At 44.9% G+C, this 21,845-nt stretch overlaps 2 protein-coding genes across 13 annotated transcripts in view; both read left to right on the top strand.

Annotated features, from left to right (window-relative positions):
* Positions 1-2,007: 2,007 nt before the first annotated feature.
* Positions 2,008-7,043, top strand: LOC109906709 (cytochrome P450 20A1). The gene is made up of 13 exons (XM_031792407.1): positions 2,008-2,212; positions 2,559-2,608; positions 2,869-3,035; positions 3,476-3,621; positions 4,052-4,219; positions 4,321-4,399; positions 4,544-4,656; positions 4,810-4,864; positions 5,043-5,163; positions 5,455-5,566; positions 5,722-5,786; positions 5,892-5,981; positions 6,200-7,043. The coding sequence occupies exons 1-13, from the start codon at positions 2,141-2,143 to the stop codon at positions 6,348-6,350; spliced, it is 1,389 nt and encodes a 462-aa protein (XP_031648267.1). The 5' UTR covers positions 2,008-2,140; the 3' UTR covers positions 6,351-7,043.
* Positions 7,044-7,192: 149 nt separating this feature from the next.
* The window catches only part of LOC109906707 (abl interactor 2-like), a 17,151-nt gene continuing 2,498 nt past the window's right edge, over positions 7,193-21,845 (top strand). The window contains exons 1-10 of one of the 12 annotated variants that reach the window (XM_031792392.1): positions 7,194-7,399; positions 15,711-15,878; positions 16,068-16,244; positions 16,665-16,682; positions 16,836-16,939; positions 18,045-18,197; positions 19,339-19,469; positions 20,400-20,570; positions 21,186-21,272; positions 21,633-21,821. In XM_031792392.1, coding sequence (XP_031648252.1) covers positions 7,229-7,399; positions 15,711-15,878; positions 16,068-16,244; positions 16,665-16,682; positions 16,836-16,939; positions 18,045-18,197; positions 19,339-19,469; positions 20,400-20,570; positions 21,186-21,272; positions 21,633-21,821 — 1,369 coding nt within the window. In that variant the 5' untranslated portion in view covers positions 7,194-7,228. Of the gene's footprint in view, positions 7,400-15,710; positions 15,879-16,067; positions 16,245-16,664; positions 16,683-16,835; positions 16,940-18,044; positions 18,198-19,338; positions 19,470-20,399; positions 20,571-21,182; positions 21,273-21,632; positions 21,822-21,845 lie in introns of all 12 variants that reach the window. The other 11 variants (XM_031792395.1, XM_031792391.1, XM_031792398.1 and 8 more) reach the window with 11 other exon arrangements.

Here is a 21,845-nt window from a genome sequence, read left to right as displayed (position 1 = left end):
AGCATGAAAATAATCCTGCAGATACAGGAAATGTGAATTATTATGTGGATCAGTGGCAACCTGTCATTCAAAATGGGCTTTCCTGTTTTGTATGTTATTTTGGCACATATCAGTTTGCAAACAATGAAAAATATATATATTATTGAGTTAATAAAGCCGCATACAAATATGGTTTCTTTTTTGTTTTCTTGAGTAAGGCAGTTCCAAAATGCAGGTGTTTCAGCCTAGCTCATTGTCTTCTGTGGTGATGGGGCAAGCCAACAGTAAATAATGCAGCGCTGTGCAGTGATTGGCTCAGTGTTCTGTCACTCATGGGGATACTACGTCATTGCCAGGTCTAAGGGTAGAGCTCGAAAATTCAAGCGCCTTGGGTGCTGCCATAAGAGTTACATTAGAAGTGCCCATCAAAGAAGGTCATTGGCCACAGATTAAATGACGTAAAATCACGTTATATCTACAGTAGCTTTGATTGGACTGATCATGTCAACATCATACTTTCTAAATCTTAGCTAGCAGTCATCATCATGAATGAAGTTGACAATCTACTGGTAAATCCTTTTTAATCCTTGTCATATGAAGATAGAAAATGTAGAGAAATTATAGATAAAACATATCGGTGCTCACCGGCCATTGGACATAAACATTACACAACCAGTTGGAAACCAGAAATTCAACAATGAGTGGCTTAGAAGGAATGAGTGGCTAACTGCAAGCGTTGCAAAGCAATCATTAGCCTGCTATTCAGTGGAGTGGCTGTGTGGTCCCAAGTCTAAGATTAAGGGTCTATTTTCCTAGTTTAAAATGGTTAACATTCAACATTGCTGTCAATGAAGCACGATTTGTGCTCAAAACAACTGAATTAACTCTGAACTGCAAAATCTTACTTTAGTGAGTTCAAGACAACTGGGAACTCGGGAAAAACAAGCTACGACTGGGAAAATACGTTTAGAACTTTCATCCAACTCAGAATTGTAAATCAGGAACTCTGGTCTCTTTCTAGAGCTACGACCTGAAGATCACCGACGGTATCAAGATTCAGCCTTTTTTTCCAGTTCCCAGTTGTCTTGAAAGCACCATAAATCCAGAGAATGCTTTGATGACAAAATTTGTCCACGAAGGACCACCGTGCCACCTTCCTGTTCAAGTGAGCACAGCACAACAAGGTGAGTTCAAAAATGTATTGTATGCAAATGCATAAATAATGTAATATGCCAGGGAGATATGTATACTGTAGCTAAGAAAGTAATACTAAGTGTATGTTGTGTAGTAAGCTGTTAGTAGCCTACCCTAATTTGTGGTCTATTTTCACCTCTTAATTTCACTTACTGTTCTGACTTGGTGGTGCACATGTAGCCTATAACCTGTTTTTGAGAAATGTATTGTCTGCTTATATGCCTCCTTTATTTATCCTGCAGTTCTGACTTGAAGTACAGGGAGAACACTGTAAGAACGGCCCATGTTTTGAATTCTGTCGCTGTACATTTCCAAAAGTGCTGAACAAATAGTTTTGACTAAAACATTTTTTGCCCCACTGAGATTTACATGCTAAAATCGTTAATGGGCATTTTTGTAGGGGTTGATTATTTTCGTTTTTTATTGTAAGGGAAAAGCAAGTCGGAAATTTCAAAATGGAAAAAGTACAAACTTCAGAAGCCTTTTTAAACCTAGAATACACTACAAGTGTTCTCTTGCAACAGGGTGATGAAATTAAGATACTAAAACTGTATCTGCTCTCCTCTATCTGCTCTCGGATTTATGATCTACAGACACTTTTGTCATTGCCCAGAATATAAGTGTGTTGTTCGAATTTTTGGAAAATGGACCATTGCTTCCCCCCTTGCCTAGGTCTAAGTAGACCAATCACTAAATTATCTGGATAGATGAAAATGAATTGATTTGACCAATTGTGCTATGCCAGATCAAGTAGTTTGTAACATTTTGTAGTTAGATTGTATCTGCTTCTGTACGTTCTGATTTATCCATGCGCTCTGAGATGCATTGCTCTGGCCTCACTGACTGTGTGCAGGCTTTGCAGTAGAACACGGAGTTATAATGCTACCGTAGACGTGGTAGTGATACCGAATGTTTAGTATCGCTTTAGCTACCTGTCTAAACGTCTTTTTTAGTAACACCAGCAAACATGCTGGACTTTGCGATATTTGCAGTGACTTTTGTCATCATTCTGGTCGGCGCAGTCCTCTATTTGTATCCAGTAAGTCAATGCCTGTGTTTATATTAGCCAATATTTGCAACATCGTATATCCACCCATGTCATTACTAGCTAACGTTACTTGTAAAGCTGCTAACTTTGTGCAGTTTTACAGTGACATGACAGTTAAAAAAAATCCCTGGACATTTTATGCATCTGACCTTTAGCACCCAAATGTTTCAGCAGTTTAAGTGAATTGTGGAGTGGACAAATAATTTTTTCAAAGCTCAAGTTTTTAGAGGTTACTGCCATAGACTTAGAATATGTAAACTGCACAGCATTTCTTGTCATGTTTAATTTATGTCTCTTGAAACTGAAAGTAACATGCTTGAATAATTTTTTTATCAAGTCATCAAGAAGTGCTTCTGGTATACCAGGTCTCAACCCTACCGAAGAGAAGTGAGTAGACTATGACCAAATATGTTTACAACTTTCTAAGTACTGTCTCTCTTTAGCACTCCACACTTGATCTCAGCCTATATTTATAAGCGTCACTGTAGGAGTACTGATCCAGGATCAGATCCCCCTGTCTATTCATCTCCATATAAAAGGCTAAACTGATCCTGGATCAGCACTCGTACACTGAGAAATGTTCTGAATACGGGCCCTGGCCTGACCTAGGTTCCTATTGGTTTATTCGTCTCATTCTCTTAATCAAGGGATGGAAATCTGCAAGACATAGTGAACCGAGGCAGTCTGCATGAGTTCCTGGCTAGTCTACATGGACAGTTTGGTCCTGTGGCATCCTTCTGGTTTGGAGGACGCCCTGTGGTCAGCTTGGGTTCAGTGGACCAGCTACGGCAGCACATCAACCCCAACAGGACTAGTGAGTACTGGGGAGGGAGGGAAACTATTGGGAGGAAAGGGAAACAGGTGCTCTGTCCCTACTAACATCAAATCAAGTTTATTTGTCACGTGCGCCAAATACAACAGTGAAATGCTTACTTAAGGCTCTAGCCAATAGTGCAAAAAAGGTATTAGGTGAACAATGGGTAAGTAAAGAAATAAAAACAACAGTAAAAAGACAGTGAAAAACAGTAGCGAGGCTATATACAGTAGCAAGACTATAAAAGTAGCGAGGCTACATACAGACAATGGTTAGTCGGGCCACTTAAAATTCATGCTTAAAAGATTGCACCATTCTAAGTGGAATGTAGGTATAGATAGACATTGTAACAGATTCAGGTGATTTCCGTTATACATGTACAGTGTTGTTTTGAAATAAAGAAACAGTAACACTGTGACATCTTCTATCCTTACTTGTAGCGGACTCATTTGAGACAATGCTGAAGTCGTTGCTAGGTTACCAGTCAGGAACGGGTGGAGGGGCCACAGAGGCTGTAATGAGGAAGAAGTTGTATGAGAGTGCCGTCAACAACACCCTGGAGAAAAACTTTCCAATGCTGCTAAAGGTTTGCCTCTTACAAAATGGCCCATTTTGCAGTTTTTAATATTTGGCTGTAGTATTCTGTAATACTTTCTTCTGTTTTTGTGTATCCATTAGTATTTGTTTACTCCAAAAGCTTGTTGTGCTCACTTCCCTGGAATGTTATAGTTCGGTAGCCTAGTGGTTAGAGCATTGGGCCAGTAACCGGAAGGTTGCTGTATCGAATCCCTGAGCTGATAAGGTAAAAATATGTCATTCTGCCCCTGAGCAAGGCACTTAACCCACTGTTCCCCGGGCGCCGTGGACGTCGATTAAGGCAGCCCCCTTCGAATCTCTGATTCAGAGGGGTTGGATTAAATACGGAAGACACATTTCAGTTGGACAACTGACTAAGTATCCCCCTTTCCCATTGACACACGCTCTCTCTGTCTCCCTACCCCTTTGTCTTGTTCTAGCTGGTGGAGGAGTTAGTGGGGAAGTGGCAGTCTTTCCCTAAGGACCAGCACACACCCCTCTGTGCCCATCTGCTAGGATTGGCTATGAAGGCTGTCACTCAACTCGCTCTGGGTGACCGTTTCCGGAATGATGCTGAAGTCATCGGCTTCCGAAAGAACCATGAGGCAGTGAGTGAGCAGTCACATTTAAAGTCACTGTTTCTGGTGAAAAGATGCCCATTACGACCGGTGTTTGCAGATTTTCACAGATAATTCCCTTTACTTGTCAGATCTGGTCGGAGATCGGAAAAGGCTATTTGGACGGTTCCATGGAGAAGAGCTCCATCAGAAAGGAGCACTATGAGAGCGGTGAGTGGAAACTAGTTCACTGCTATGGATCATATGTGTTACTTGTACATCTCAGCATACACTTCCTTATAGAATGTATCTGAAATAGAAAAGAGATGTGTATACATTTTCTGTCCTCATGCTAAGTACATTGTTTGTTTACAGCGCTGGCAGAAATGGAAACAGTGCTGATGTCTGTGGCTAAAGACAGGAAAGGACAAAGGAGCCAGACAGCGTTTGTAGACACTCTTCTCCAGTCCAACCTCACAGAGAGACAGGTGATGCACAGATTCTTTGATTATAAGGAGAACAGGCTCATTGAGGCAGAGCATAGAGCCTCCTGTTGCTGTTACTCACGTGTAGAGGAAAATAAAACTTCCTTCCTGCTTTTGTTTTAATGAACGCTTGTTTTCATTGTTTCTCTTTTGTAGGTGATGGAGGACAGCATGGTATTCACACTGGCAGGTTGTGTCATCACAGCTAATTGTGAGTACTAGTAATAAATAGATTATGCCTATCTACGTTAGAACTTGCGGCTTTTATGGTGTAGCCAATCGTCATTTTTTTCTGAGAGAATAATATCATACATTTGGTTAGTATTCTGTCAGAAAATCTCTCTCACAAAGTGTTGATGTTTCTCTTTGTGGTTGTAATATTTTCCAAGTGTGCATCTGGGCAGTACACTTCCTGTCCACATCAGAGGAAGTTCAGGAGAAGCTGCATCAGGAGCTGGAGGATGTTCTGGGCTCTGAGCCTGTTTCTCTGGATAAGATCCCACAGCTCAGGTGATAGCCTGACAGCCAAATAACATAAACAATGTGATGCAGTGTAACAGAGGTGTTTCAGATCCACTCTTGCATGACGTGTACCTTATATGAGACCTGAAGACTGGTGTAGCTTCCTGAGCTAATGCCTAAGCTAACAGGGGCTAATAGCCTTGTGGCCCACATGACACATGGGTTCGAACCCTGGTCGGTCACAGCAGAAGGGGCAGGTATCCTCATGGTAGCATGTCTTCAATGTATGTTTATAGATACATTTTATCATGCTTATCAAATGCATCTTCTATACTATAGGTATTTTCAGCAGGTTTTGAACGAGACTGTGCGGACAGCCAAACTGACGCCCATCGCAGCCCGGCTCCAGGAAAACGAAGGGAAAGTCGATCAGCACATTATTCCTAAAGAGGTATCTTATTCTCCTCTAACCAACTTAGTCAATTTATTATCCACATCTTATTGTCAGCAAGTGCTTATGGATTTTTAAAATATTTTTTTGTTGTTGTTTAAAGTGAATAATAATAATAATAATAACACTTTATTCCTATGTTTTGTTTTTTTTAGACACTGGTGATCTATGCACTTGGGGTAGTCCTACAGGATGCAGACACCTGGAGCCGTCCCTACAAGTCTGTTCATATGTATTTTCTTTTGAACCTTTTGCCACCTAAAGAGGCATTTTTTGCTGGATTTTTTTGGTACCAAGTTTGAATTCCTGCACTTTGTACATCCAGGTTTGACCCAGACCGATTCACAGAAGATTCAGCCAGGAAAAGCTTCTCTCTGCTTGGATTCTCAGGGAACCAGGCCTGTCCTGAGCTGAGGTAACGGGGATGGGAAAGGATAGTGGCGTGCACTTGAGATTAACCAAGGGGCTAGGGCATTTACTAGTTGTAATTGCACAGGAGCAACTTGTCATACAGTTTTACCATATTTATTCTACAATATCAAATGAAAGGAAATGGAGGGAGTGTCACTACCAGGCAAAGAAGAATGTGGGCTTGTTACTAACTTTTTATACCACCATTTCGCCACATTTCAGGTTTGCGTACACAGTGGCCACTGTCGTCCTCAGCACTGTAGTGCGCCAACTGAAGCTGCATCAGGTGAAGGGACAGGTGGTAGAGGCCAGATCTGAGCTTGTGTCCACACCTAAAGATGACACATGGATCACTGTGAGCAGAAGAAGCTAACTAACAGTGGACATTTGTCTCAAACTCCATCTGTGGAAGAGGAACTGTGTTAATTGGGAAGGTACTTGTCAGTTAGCTTAGATTCTAGACCGAGTGGAACTGTTTAAAAAGCTGTAAACATGAGCTTAGTAGGGCTACTTGTCAGTCAGCTCTTGAACATGGTTTTGATTAGCTAAAGTCATTGCCAATGGCGACTCGGTTATTTGAGCTATCACCCGAAGTAGCTTTTTGTCCCCCCCATTTCAATATGAGGATCAGTAGCTATCTTTTCAAGCTGCATGATCATTTATGTATTGTCTTAAAACCTTGCCTTAAACCAAATGCTGCACAAGTGATGGCTATTTTATCTCCACTCTTGGACTTATGCACAACATTCCAGCTGAACTGCCTTCCAAAACACGTGGTCCCAACTCCCCCAGATACATGACATTTTAGACAGTTAATTTTTTAATAAAGTTTACACTAATCGTGTGTTAGGATAGGAATATAATATTTTGCACATTTGTTGCAGCCCCTCTGTTGTGAGAAAATCCTGCCACTGTCAAGACGTCTAGGCTGTTATTGTCAACAAGTGCTCACTTTGTGTCTGCAGTGTCTCTGGTTCAATTCTCAGCCCTGTTTCCACTGTATCGCTACATTAGCTTTAATTGTTTAAAATAAAAATAATATCCGTAACTTCTGGATTTATTAACAGCCTTTTTCCAGGTGGTATTGTTTCCTTTCGAAACAGACTCTTGGGCTTTGTAATAATTTACACCAGTCACAATGTAAATTGGAAAGGAATTGAAAGAGCAAAGATCTAGGTATCATATCCACTTAAATGTGTCACAGATTGTCATACACTCCGTCATAGTTGGGATGCCCAACGCCACTTCTGCATGAGCGTTGGAGAGGCTGGGATCTGGCATGCATTGATTGCTAAAGATGTGAAAATGGCGGAGTTACAAATGCTTTTGGAAGAGGAGATTCCAGCTGGACGTAGTGCTTTATTAGATAGTTTTACCAATTTAGAAAGAGTTGCCGAGTATTGCGAAAGCAACTATGTTCAGGTAATGATACTTTATAACATTATCAATTATATATTCTACGACTATCATCTTTGACGGTGGGCGAAGTGATGGCTACGAGCTATGCCGATGAGGTGCAGCGACTCCACTGCAAGGGTGCTCCTGTTAGCGCGACCAAGCTAGGCTATAGATAGCTAACCTTAGTTAGCTACTTTATGCAGAACGTAGTTATGTTTTTCCTAATATGAAAACATTGGTTGCTGTTCTCCAACCGTCATACATGTATCGTCATTTATCAAACGTGTATTTAGTTGTTAGTATTTTTACTAACTTGACTTCGTTAGCTATTTACCTCCAACCAAATAATGCTAGCTGAGCTAGCACGAATTATCTGGGCACAGCTGGTTTCAAGATTGACTGTGTCGTGATGGGGTATACAACAAGGTATTCAGCTACGGAAAGGAATTGGATTTAAAATGTTGGTACACGTTCTGATACCAGAAGAGAATCAAATGAGCCATAAGTAAACGAATTATGACTAGCTAACTAATTCCAACTAACGTTAGCCTCGGTTTCTAGTTAGCTGCGCTGCCATTACTGTCAAATTCTCCAGTGGTAGGGGTTTGAAATTCCCAATTCGTGTCAACATTAGCAGGCTGTAAACAGTGGTCGTGAAGAAAAAAATATATATAATATGTGTGGCACTTGTAAGCGTTCTTCTCCTGCCAATACTTAGCGTTAGCTAGCTAATGTTATAGCCTTATGTGTTATGTGCCAAAACACATAACACAAGCAAATTGGATCGGACATTCTGTATCACCAATTCCGAACTTCTTGTACTACTGACTGTACAGTGGGAAAATCGGTGTTTCATAGACTACTGGTGGTTCATAACGTTAGTCATGCCATGAAGTACGTTTTTTCTAATATGAAGTGCGGCTCTGACACCGAGTGTGAAACGTTTGTCAATAGTGCCACTGCCCTGGAACTAGAGGTCTTCACGGGTCCAAAAAGTTGGGCCTGTTCCGAAATGGATCTGGGACTTTCCCACCGTGACTCGATATGCATAAATTCATTAAAAAATATATAGAAACCCGTTCTGGACGGACCCGAGGACAATACACCCATTCCATTTAGAACGGAAGAATCCAGGGCCGATCTGATCCGAGTGATGGAAGCAGCAGAAAATCATGTTTTTAAGCGATTTAATTAACTGGAGCTGATAAAGCCAAGAGGGAGAGAGGTGCTGCTATAGCAGGCGGGGGAGGGGCCATACTTTGAGCAAGTGACTTGGGGAGGTAGGAGGGAGAGATGAGACAGCAACCATCCAAGCCGACTCGCCCTGTAGTAGTCTAATAGCTGCCATAGCTAGGTTATTTATCATCAAATATGATTATGTAGTACCTGTCTAGGACTGCATCAAACCGGGAGAAGCTAGCTAACGTTAGCTAGCTAGGCTAACTGAGGCTGCAATTTAAATGTTATTTGCCACATGCGCCCGAATACAACAGGTATAGATAGACCTTACAGTGAAATGCTTACTTACAAGCCCTTAAAAAACAATGCAGTTCTAAGAAAATACTAAAAAAAAGAGTGAGAGAAGAATAACTAACAATTAAAGAGCAGCAGTAAATAACAATAACGGGGCTATGTACAGGGGGTACCGGTGTCGTGATAATTGAGGTAATGTGTACATGTAGGTAGAGTTATTAAAGTGACTATGCATAGATGGTAATGTTGCCATTTGATTAGCTGTTAAGGAGTCTTATGGCTTGGGGGTGGAAGCTGTTTAGAAGCCTCTTGGACTTAGACTTGGCTCTCCGATACTGCTTGCCATGCGGTAGCAGAGAGAACAGTCTATGACTAGGGTGGCTGGAGTCTGACAATTTTTAGGGCCTTCCTCTGACACCGCCTGGTATAGAGGTCCTGGATGGCAGGAAGCTTGGCCCCAGTAATGTACTGGGCCGTACACACTACCCTCTGTAGAGCCTAGCAGTCGGAGGCCAAGCAGTTGCCATACCAGGTAGTGATGCAACCTGTCAGGATGCTCTCGAGGGTGCGGCTCTAAAACCTTTTGAGGATCTGAGGACCCATGCCAAATATTTTCAGTCTCCTGTCAATGAGAATGGGGGCGTGCTCGCTTCTCCTTTTCCTGTAGTCTACAATCATCTTCTTTGTCTTGATCACATTGAGGAAGAGGTTGTTGTCCTTGCACCACACGGTCAGGTCTCTTACCTCCTCCCTATAGGCTGTCTCATCATTGTTGGTGATCAGGCCTACCCCTGTTGTCATCAGCAAATGTAATGATGGTGTTGGAGTCATGCCTGGCCTTGCAGTCATGAGTGAACAGGGAGTACAGGAGGGGACTGAGCACGCACCCCTGAGGGGCCCCTGTGTTGAGGATCAGCGTGGCGGATGTGTTGTTACCTACCCATTACCACCTGTGGGAGGCCCGTCAGGAAGTCCAGGATCCAGTTGCAGAGGGAGGTGTTTAGTCCCAGGGTCCTTAGCTTATTGAGCTTTGAGGGCACTACTTGTGTTGAATAGCATTTTCACATAGGTGTTCCTTTTGTCCAGGTGTGAAAGGGCAATGTGGAGTGCAATAGCGATTGCATCATCTCATGGTTTGTTGGTGCGGTATGCAAATTGGAGTGGGTCTAGTGGTTTCTGGGATAATGGTGTTGATGTGAGCCATGACCAGCCTTTCAAACTATTTCATGGCTACAGACGTGAGTGCTACGGATCGGTAGTCATTTAGGCAGGTTACCTTAGTCCCTGTGCCCAAGAACACTATGGTGGTCTGCTTGAAACATGTTGGTGTTACAGACTCACAGGGAGAGGTTGAAAATGTCAGTGAAGACACTTGCCAGTTGGTCAATGCATGCTCGGAGTACACGTCCTGGTAATCCGTCTGGCCCAGCGGCCTTCTGAATGTTGTCCTGTTTAAAGTTCTTACTCACATCAGCTGCAGAGAGTGTGATGTCCGATGCTATTCCGGACGACGGTGTGATCATGTTCTCTGCAGCCGATGCAGTGCATGCACTTTCTAATCCTACAGTTACAAATAACTCTATTCAGAATATTAAGTAGCAGCCTGCCAGTTGGCTCGTTGTCGTTGTAACCTATCCTTCTCCTTTAACTTTTTCCGTCAAATCTAATTTTATTGGTTACTTACACATACACTTCATTGGCAGTTTATTAGGTACTCCCATCTAGTACTGGGTTGGACTCCGTTTGCATCCAGAACAGCTGGAGTTCTTCGGGGAATGTAAATGTTGCTCGGTTGGTATCCAGGGACCTAACATGTACCAGGAAAACATTCCCTACACCACTGCCACCCGCCTGTACCATTGACACCAGGCAGGGCTCATGCTGCTTATGCCAAATCCTGACTGCCATCAGCATGACGCAACAGGAACTGGGATTCGTCAGACAAGGCAATGTTTTTCCACTCCTCAATTGTTCAGTGTTGGTGATCGTGTGCCTGCTGGAACTGCTTCTTCTTGTTTTTAGCTGATAGGAATGGAACCCAGTTTGGTCGTCTGCTGCAATTAACCATCCGTGACATGGACCGATGAGTTGTGCATTCCGAGATGCCTTTCTGCACACCACTGTTGTACTGCGCCGTTATTTGCTTGATAGTGGACCGCCTGTTAGCTTGCACGATTGTTGCCTCTCAAACTCTCATCAACCAGCTGTTTTTGCCCACAGGACTGCCGCTGACTATGTTTTTTGTTTGTTGTACCCTTCTCGGTAAACCCTAGACACTGTCGTGCGTGAAAAGCCTAGGAGGACAGACGTTTCTGAGATACTGGAACCGGCGCGCCTGGCACCGACAATCATACCACGCTGAGTTGCTTAGGTCACTTGTTTTGCCCATTCTAAAGTTCAATCGAACAGTAACTGGATGCCTGTGCCTGCATTATATAGCAAGCCATGGCCACGTGGCTCACTGTCTGTAGGAGCGAACCATTTTCGTGAACGAGGTGGTTTACCTATTAAACTGGCTACTGTGAATTTTGCAGATGTTATCGCAGGGCAGTGAAATGCTTCTAGTTCCAACAGTGCAGTATACCTAACACACAATCGTACACGTAAATCCCCAAAATGTTAATTAGAAATATCAGAACGAGTAATGTCAGAGTCAGGTGTATATGTATATAAATAATATGTGTAATGGTGTGTATGGACAGTATATGAATAGGAAGGGTATGTACAGCAGTAGTTATTAGGGATGCACAATATATCGGAATCGGACGAATAATGTGTTTACAATACCGCGTTGGTAATAAAGCATTTTGTTCGACCGCAACTTCTGGGGTAGCTAGCTTTAGCTTGGTACCTAGCTAGCCTGAAAACAATGACCAGTAGAAACTGCAGTCATGTTCATTGTTCTTAGCAATGATTTAGGAATCCTTGTGAGTAAGTATTAGCTAGGTAGCCACTTGTTGTTTTCCTATTGAAATTGAACTTCAGTTCATTAAAGTAAATAGCTAGCCAGCTACTTAACCCTGTTGCCCAAAGCTAACGTTATAAGCAGCCAGCTAGCTTCATCTGGCTAGTGAGGCTCGACCTGACCGGGTTATGTGTTGTGAAGCTAGCCACAATAAGGATTAGGCACAGTAGTGGCATTTGCGTTTTGCCTTCAATATAAAAGTACCTATTTGAAACTTATGCAGAAGGCTAGATAATGTTAAACAATGTTGGAATGTGAAGCAATGAAATGTGGTATCAGTCTACTCGGTGACACCCACAGAACACAACTGTGAAGAGCTTACACAAATAACGTAACACCCCCCGGGGCGGCAGGGTAGGTTAGTGCATTGGGCTAGTAACCGAAAGTTTGCAAGTTCGAATCCCCCAGCTGACAAGGTACAAATCTGTCGTTCTGCCCTGAACAAGGCAGTTAACCCACTGTTCCTAGGCCGTCATTGAAAATAGGAATTTGTTCTTAACTGACTTGCCTAGTTAAATAAAGGTCAAATAAATAAAATATTAGTGTTGTAGCTCTTATTGCGGGACTGTGACTGAAATCACTTCCCCTGTCAGCCTATTGTTAGTATTGACATTCATTTTGCACTGTACAGCTTCATCTAAGGATTGGGGACCAATGAAATGGGGTAACAGTCTACTCAATACCCAATATATTTTTTCCCCAACATCCTCAGTCATCCAAGCAGTATTGTTTTTCCTCATGAATAGTGTTCAATACATATAGCTTGACAATAAATGTGGCTCAATTCAGTTGTTTCAGAGTCCCGCAAGAAGAGCTACGATGCTAATGTTGTCTGTGTGTCACTGGAGTAGACTGATACTCCATGTCATTGAGCCACAATCCATAGGTAAGGCTGTACAGTGAAATAAGTATGCCCCCAATGCAATTCTAAAGTACACTGCTCAAAAAATTAAAGGGAACAATAAAATAACACATCCTAGATCTGAATGAATGAAATATTCTTCTTAAATACTTTTTTCTTTACATAGTTGAATGTGCTGACAACAAAATCACACAAAAATTATCAATGGAAATCAAATTTATCAAACCATGGCGGTCTGGATTTGGAGTGACACTCAAAATTAAAGTGGAAAACCACACGACAGGCTGATCCAACTTGATGTAATGTCCTTAAAACAAGTCAAAATGAGGCTCCGTAGTGTGTGTGGGCTCCACGTGCCTGTATGACCTCCCTACAACGCCTGGGCATGCTCCTGATGAGGTGGCAGATGGTCTCCTGAGGGATCTCCTCTCAGTCCTGGCCTAAAGCATCCGCCAACTCCTGGACAGTCTGTGGTGCAACGTGGCGTTGGTGGATGGAGAAAGACATGATGTGCTCAATTGGATTCAGGTCTGGGGAACGGGCGGGCCAGTCCATAGCATCAATGCCTTCCTCTTGCAAGAACTGCTGACACACTCCAGCCACATGAGGTCTAGCATTGTCTTGCATTAGGAGGAACCCAGGACCAACCGCACCAGCATATTATCTCACAAGGGGTCTGAGGATCTCATCTCGGTACCTAATGGCAGTCAGGCTACCTCTGGCGAGCACATGGAGGGCTGTGCGCCCCCCCCCCCCAAAGAAACGCCACCCCACACCATGACTGACCCACCGCCAAACCGGTCATGCTGGAGGATGTTGCAGGCAGCAGAACGTTCTCCATGGCATCTCCAGACTGTCACGTCTGTCACGGGCTCAGTGTGAACCTGCTTTCATCTGTGAAGAGCACAGGGCGCCAGTGGCGAATTTGCCAATCTTGGTGTTCTCTGGCAAATGCCAAACGTCCTGCACGGTGTTGGGCTGTAAGCACAACCCCCACCTGTGGACGTCGGGCCCTCATACCACCCTCATGGAGTCTGCTTCTGACCGTTTGAGCAGACACATGCACATTTGTGGCCTGCTGGAGGTCATTTTGCAGGGCTCTGGCAGTGCTCCTCCTGCTCCTCCTTACACAAAGGCGGAGGTAGCGGTCCTACTGCTGGGTTGTTGGCCTCCTCCACGTCTCCTGATGTACTGGCCTGTCTCCTGGTAGCGCCTCCATGCTCTGGACACTACGCTGACAGACACAGCAAAGCTTCTTGCCACAGCTCGCATTGATGTGCCATCCTGGATGAGCTGCACTACCTGAGCCACTTGTGTGGGTTGTAGACTCCGTCTCATGCTACCACTAGAGTGAAAGCACCGCCAGCATTCAAAAGTGACCAAAACATCAGCCAGGAAGCATAGGAACTGAGAAGTGGTCTGTGGTACCACCTGCAGAACCACTCCTTTATTGGGGGTGTCTTGCTAAATGCCTATAATTTCCACCTGTTGTCTATTCCATTTGCACAACAGTATGTGCAATTTATTGTCAATCAGTGTTGTTTCCTAAGTGGACAGTTTGATTTCACAGAAGTGTGATTGACTTGAGTTACATTGTGTTGTTTGTGTTCCCTTTATTTTTTTGAGCAGTGTATAATACATCCAGTGTGATTGCATTCCAACCTCGTTTAGCTTGATCTATTCAATTATGGCATAGTTCTACTATTTGTATGCATTTGCATCACTGTCAATGACATACTTTTTACTTTGAAGGCTAACCGCAAAGTACACTATTGTGGCTAGCTTCACATAGATGGGTCCGACCACCATTAATCAAATAAGAACTGTCTTATAAATTAGGGTTATTTTAGATGATGACGCCTAGCTATTTAGTTAGCTAACTATCGCTACTGAAACAGATTGTTCTTCCCCAAAAACATAGCAAAACCACAATGTTTTGCATCCATGAGCAAGCTAGCTTTTTTAATGAACAGCAGTGTAGTTGCACGAGAGAACTTTACCAGCATCATAGCATACGTATCGATGACATATGAAATACGAGTGATAGTGTAACCAATGTGTAATAACGACATAAAAAATGTATGAACACGTTAAATTATGTGACGTGCAGTCCTATTCAGGTGCTGGTTGGTCAACAAGTTATTTGACACGTAAGCAACTTCTCTGATAGAAAACGGACTATGTAGCATCTATTAGTCAGACACATTTATTCTAGTGTCAAAATTGACTACAAAGTGTAAATGGGATCATTTTGTTCATAAAGTCGGTCTCGTCCACAATGAGTTTTGGAAGTGAGTTTCGACAATGCTCACTTGCTCTCTAACCCGGTATACACAGCTGCGGTGATTGCGCTCTATCTAATCCTACCGCAGACAGTGAGACAGACCTTCTCGTCAGTGCAGCGGATCTGATTTTGTTTACATTAGGACCACACGTCGCGCATTTTTGTTTTTACTTGAGAAATACTGCACCAAACACCGTAACTAGATGTTAAACTGCGTGACTAAAATGTCAATGAATTACTTATTTCTTGTTCGTAGAATCATTGACTATTTTGAAGAAGTAATGCTGGCTTTGTTCCTATGGTGTCTCATGGGGGCAAACATCAGTAACTGCCACATCAAACCACACCACCAAGACTGAAATCTTGTTTTTTTCCCTAATGAGCAGCAGAGAAACACATGCCAGAAGCCATGCATTGTCTGTCTTTAACACACAATCCATGGCAGACTGGGGAGGGTCGAGGGTTGACCTTTGAGAAAAGTAATGTCATTCAGTACATACTGTCAACAAGGGAAGTCTTGGTCAGAAAAGCAAGGACAGCGTCATCTCCAGGAAATTGTTTCCCTCTGAAAACATATGGCCTTAGCTTGCCTAGTCATCCTTCAGCCCCTGCAAGATCCTATTTATATGATGTCGATGCTCTCCTTCTTTATGCTGCCTGGCTTTGTTGTTTTCGTTCTGCCTCTCTCTACTCTCATTTCTCTGTTACTGATGTCTATCTGTTTATCCTCTCTCGCACTCTCACTCCTTAGTCACCAGATAAGCACAGAGCGTTGGAGGAGACTAAGAACTACACCACCCAGTCCCTGGCCAGCGTAGCCTACCTGATCAACACCTTGGCCAACAATGTCCTGCAGATGCTTGACATTCAGGCCTCCCAGCTCCGCCGCATGGAGTCCTCCATCAACCACATCTCACAGGTACGGCTGCCGGGACGTGGAACACACTGTATATATACACACACAGATGCACACGTTGCAAAATACACACACATCCATATAGCCTAAGAATACCTGATTCGAAACGATAAGCATAGTTCAAAAAGCTGTTTTGTTCAAGTCTGTCAAATAATAGACTTAACTGTATTTCTCCCCCTTGTGCGGCCCCAGACAGTGGACATCCACAAAGAGAAAGTGGCAAGGCGGGAGATTGGCATCCTGACCACCAATAAGAACACCTCTCGCACGCACAAGATCATTGCTCCGGCCAATCCAGAGAGGCCGGTGCGCTACATCCGCAAGCCAATTGACTACAGCCTGCTGGATGACATGGGCCACGGAGTCAAGGTAGGGAGCAGTGGGGCATTGACGGTTACCGACTGGATTCCTGATGATAGTAGTATGTCTCGTTTTTGTACTGGAGTGAGTTATCATCAACCTTTTTTGTAGCACTAAGATCATGGACAAACACTGATCTTAGCGCAACAAGCGTTTTGGGGGGAACCCCCCCCCCCTGTTTGGTACAAAGACAGTAGTAGGCCCTTGGGATAAGCACGAGGGTGTGGTGGTAACGGTGTGAGTCACTTTGTCTAGGACAGTGTGTAACTTGTTCGCTGCTTCCCTAACAACATCTGTGGACTGTAGGCCTATAACATTGCTACATGTGTTTCTGTGCATTTTCTCACTATTAGTCACTAATCCTCCTCTTTCTCTCTCTCTCTCTCTCTCTCTTTGCATCACTTATTTGCCTTTTTAAAATGAACCTAGTGGTTGCTAAGGTTTAAGGTAAGGATTTCTAACGAAATTTAAAACTCTAAAAACAAAGTTGGTATGCGTGTAAGACCAGAGTGTGTTTTGTCTGATCCCAGGTTATGTTGTTGCTCTGTTGACTAGTACTTCCCTGTTGTTGTTTTTGTAACCTCTCACCGTGTCCTACAGGCCAGTGCTCAGAACATAAAGGCTGGAGCCGCAGGTCTCCCTCGCACCAACCCACCCACACAGAAGCCCCCCAGCCCACCCATGTCAGGGAAGGGAACCATTGGGTATGTAGATGTGGCAGGTACTACAACCCCTGTCCATGCTGCTCATGTCCTCGAGAAAAACATGCTTTCAGTCTCAGCCAACCACGATCAGACATCTAAAACATGTTCATCAATGGACAAGATCTGCTCATCCAGGCACCAGGTGTCCCTTTGTACTACAGATTGCTGTAGTGTCCCTCTGCTCCTCCTAAGCCCCGTATGGTGGGCTAGGGACCAGGCTACCCCCTCACCACCCAGCAGCGACCTTCAGTGACATTTAGTTAAGGTCCGGAGCAGACCTCTTTGTGAAAAGGTCAAAGCTAGCCTGTGGCACATTATATGCAGTTTGTTGATCTAATTAATGTGCATACCTAATTTCTTCAGATGTGAGGTCATTCCAGTGAATGGGTATCTTCAAATCGGTTTATTGACATTATGGGCTACTGTTATTGTTTTTCTGTCCTGTTATGTGTCCCTGTCCAGTTTGTATCCCCCTCTACAGACCTGTCCATAACAGTGATGTATGTAATGGTTTATGACATTGTGTTTTATGGCTCTTCTAAAGTTTAAGTGCTGTGTGTTTGTGTGTGTGACCTTCAAACATGTCCCCCCCCCCTAAAACGAGACGCATGTCAGTCGTCCATGACACACTGCCCTAGTCCAGTCTCTGGTGTAGAGGAGGCATCTCTGTGTGTGTGTTTTGGTTGCTTTTGTCCCCCCCCCCCCCTTCCCCCATATGTGTGATGTCATGTGACTCCTCCCCCCTCAACTCTAATGCAGGCTGTTCATGCTCTCCATGGCAACAGCGCTCAACGTTCCATCCCTTAAACAAGCACAGGGGGAGAAAAGACTTGGCTGCTCATCCATACTTTTGAGGCTTTTTATTCCACTGCAGCACATCAATAGACATCACTGTCCTCGGTTGATGTTGGGCTGTGTAAGAACTGAAGCAGCAGCAGCTGTGGACACGACTGATGCATTTAATGCCTTTTCCCACCTACACCCCATTTTGAGTTTGCACTGGTTCTTTTATTTATTTTGGTTCCCATGTTTGTCCTCCTTTTCTTGTCGTCCTCCACCCCTCACTTGTGGATGTTAAACTCCTCTCATACCCCTCCCCTCGCAGGCGCCACTCCCCCTATAGGACACTCGAGCCGGTGCGTCCTCCCGTTGTCCCTAACGACTACGTCTCGAGCCCGACGCGCCATGGCAACATGGCGCCCCCACAGCAGAGCCCTGCACGCACTGCGTCTGTTAATCAGAGGAACCGCACGTACAGGTACCCTGCCCCGCATGCTCCCAGCACACCGCTAGCTAAAAACACGTCTAGAACACACTTCGAGCGGCCCTGGACTCCCTGAATAGACGCTTAGATTCAACTGCCCTGTAGTAAAGATCTGCTGCAATAGATTACAGACACTGTAGCTACATGCTACTAAACTCCTTTTTCCCCCCAACCCTACCCACATGACTTGTAAAATAATATCACTAGAAGAACTGGTCTGAAACACTTTGAATAGGCACTACACCAAGCACACAGAACGAACGTACAGCTCAGATAGGAATGTATTCAAATATGTTTCTTTATCACCTGCGTAACAGCAGAGGACATTCAGATGAGATAAACACGAGCAGCTCTGGGTGTCACTGAGGCTCCTACCAGGCAGTGAGAATAAGATCTTTAGGACTACATGACAGAGTATCTGCCACCAGAGAATTAAAGCTTGGCCTTTGTAATTCAGCTGATCCCTTTTCTCCGTCAGTCCCTTTTCTATTTCCTTCTGAGCACATTATTACGTTTGAAACTGACGTTAAAACTAATAGTAGCAATGGTTGACCTTGGCTTAAATTAAACAGACAGGTTGAGCTGAAAGAACTATCTATCTATGCGTTGGTCCTTTCTTCCATCCATCCAGTTTCTCACTCATTCCCTGTCTCCAGTCTCCTCTTTTTATTCTCGCCTTGATTTTCTTCAGATGCCTCCAGCTTTGTGGCGCCTCTGTCTTTGTCACGTCATGTCTCACTAATGGACCACCGCTAAATGTCATGTTGTAATTTGTGACGTTTTATTCATTTCTTTATTGCTGTACATGTCATCTCAAAGCAGAGCTGTTCATTTAAATCCATTCAGTGCTAGGTAGGTGGGGGGCAGGATTTTGGGCCAGGAGAGTCTCTGGTTTGGTAGGTTGTGCTTGCAGGTCCTCTGATACCAATAGGGCTCTAAGGGCCGGTTTCCTCCACCACAGATTAAACCTGGACAAAAAAATTCACACTACTTTTTAGTCCAGTAGTAGGCTTAATCTGTATCTGGGAAACCGGCCCTACAAAGTGTGTATATATAACATCTAATCTAGACGGTAAATGACTTAATGCAAGCGGGTGTTGATTGGGTTATGTGATGGGCTATGTGGCATCATTAGCAGTGGCAGCAGTGGAGGCAGCCACCCTAGCAGCAGCAGCCGCAGCAGCAGCAGAGAGAACAGCGGCAGCGGCTCCGTGGGCTTGCCTATCGCCGTGCCAACGCCTGCCCCGCCCCCCACAGCATTCCCAGGTAAGGTCTGGACCCATAACTTGCCCACTGTCTAAGCTCCGCCTACTAGCTCTCTAAAGAGCAATACGGTCTGTCAGACTACTTTAAACTCTCTCCTTCCTTCCCCCTTGATAGTGTCTGAGCACCTGTCTTTATCTCCCTCTCCTGTCTTTCCTTTTCCTTTCCTCTTTTTTCTACTGCCTTCCTCCCTTTCCCACCTGCTGATGGTGCAGGTACTGCCCCTGCCCTTCCCAACCCTGCTAAGCCACCTCCCACTACCACCACTACTCCCGTCCCACCTGATGGCCTCCCTGTACTCTCTCTAGCTCCTAACCCCTCCCCCACCCCCCCCTCCTGAGGGTCCACCCGTGCCCCCACCCCCACCCCAGCTCCCCACTGCCGTCACTAGCACCGGCCCTGCTGCTTTCAGCACCCCCGCACAAGGTGAGTGTCCCACCACCACCACCCCTGCATCACATCCATCTCTCCCATCATCCTAGGATCACATCCATCTCTCCCATCATCCCAGGACCTGTATCTGTCTGTGTACCAGCAGGCATGTTGTCACGTGGGCCAGTCATTCTCCACCTCTGCATGATCAGAATTCCTCCATCACCCTCCCTCTCACTGTCTGATCTGTCACTCTGTCTTTTCCTTTTTCCTCTGGGCGTCTCTCATTCCGTCCTTAGGGCAACTCTCTCCCATCGCTCCCAGTCACCACCTGCATGCTATCATCACAACTTGTGCATGAGTTAAATTGTTCTTGTGTTCTTACAGTAAGTGATGTTGAAAAGGGTCTTTGACGATGTCTGAATACCAAAAACAGCAAAGTGCTTAAATTGATCCCATTAATTAAGTGCATCATGTGACGGGAACCAGAAGTGCTAAGTTCAGCGACATAGCTACACCGTACCAAAATCTCTCTTGTTCCCTATGCTGTCTGTACGCCAGGTGCCCCCCAGTTCTTCAGCATGAACCGACCGGTGCAACCACTGAACCCTCCTGCGGTGGGGGGGTCTCTGCCGTACCGCCGGCCCGCGTCATTGACGGGCCAGCCCAACTCCAACATGCCCCTGGCCCTGAACCAGCCCAACGGAGGACCCCACTTCAACCAGGTCCCAGGTAACAGCCCTAACCAGCAACACTATCACTCCTACCAGAACGCAAATTGTCTTTTGTGTTTAGATATTGAGTCTGCATTTTAGAGATTCCTTTCATATATCATTGTCTGGTTTGGATCCTGGAGCGTTTGGGCTCCTGGTCCATCCTGTAACTCATTTGTAGGAACAAAATGTATACCGACCCATATTATTTCTGTTACTTGGCTGAGAGTTTGGTTAAAAAACATTAAATACTATCTGACAAAAGTTTTTAGATCTTGTGGAAGCAAACTGTCATTTTGTGAGTTCTCAGAGTATTAAATTCATACACGAAAATGCCATTTGATTTCAGCAGACAGGTGAACCTATGGGAAGGCACAAGGCGCCTAGGTCCCGGCAGCTCGCTGTCTTTTTTTTGTGTGAAAGGATTCCTGCTCTTGATTTAGCCCTTTTTAATGCCTAGTCTGCCTACTGATCTAACTGGCTTCTATCATGTTCTAAATTCTAATTCCACCACATCTCTCTTTCTGCCTTCCTTCCTCTCCTTTCTTTCTTTCCTAATTACAATCTGCTGCTCTTTTTCTTCCCTCTTTCTTTCTCCTCTCTCCCCGCTTCTCCTGTGGTGTGTCTGTAGCAGGTCCTCTTGTTGCCCCCCCTCCCCCGTCCATGCAGATCACTCCCCAGCTCCCTCTGATGGGCTTTGTGGCTCGGGTACAGGAGACCAGTAAGTGGCTTTTAGCTCCTCTGCCTTGTTGCCTCGTCTTCGCAGTGGCTCCCTCGTGCATGTGTTTATTTTACTCACGACGTGAGTCTATTTTTGTCGATACTTCAAAGCTGAACTATCCATCAACTTCTCATCTGTGCACGTTGAAATTGTTCTCCTTTCCCCCAGTTTATCTTTACACTTTCAGCATGGATACCCAAACAACCACTGCAGCCCTATGCATGGGAATGCCAGTGTCAGTCAACATGTAACTAACCAACCAGTGGAATGTAGGCATGGTGGTTTCTGACTGCTGTAACACCCCCCCCCCCCCCCCCCCCCCCCCCCCCCCCCCCCCCCCCCCCCCCCCCCCCCCCCCAGTCTCAGACGTGCCCCCTCCCCCACCCCCCATAGAAGAAGCTGTGTTTGAGGAACCCACCCCGCCCCCTCCACCTCCAGAGGACTATGAGGATGATGAGGAGGAGGAGGAAGAGTCGGCCGTTGTGGAGTACAGTGATCCCTACGCAGAGGAGGACCCCCCGTGGGCCCCACGCACCTACATGGAGAAAGGTAGCGAGTGATTCTCTCTGCCAC

This window comes from Oncorhynchus kisutch, linkage group LG16 (genome assembly GCF_002021735.2).
Source record: "Oncorhynchus kisutch isolate 150728-3 linkage group LG16, Okis_V2, whole genome shotgun sequence".
Classification (NCBI taxonomy): domain Eukaryota; kingdom Metazoa; phylum Chordata; class Actinopteri; order Salmoniformes; family Salmonidae; genus Oncorhynchus; species Oncorhynchus kisutch.
Note: the sequence above shows the minus strand (reverse complement) of the source record. Positions and strands in the feature narration are given on the sequence as shown.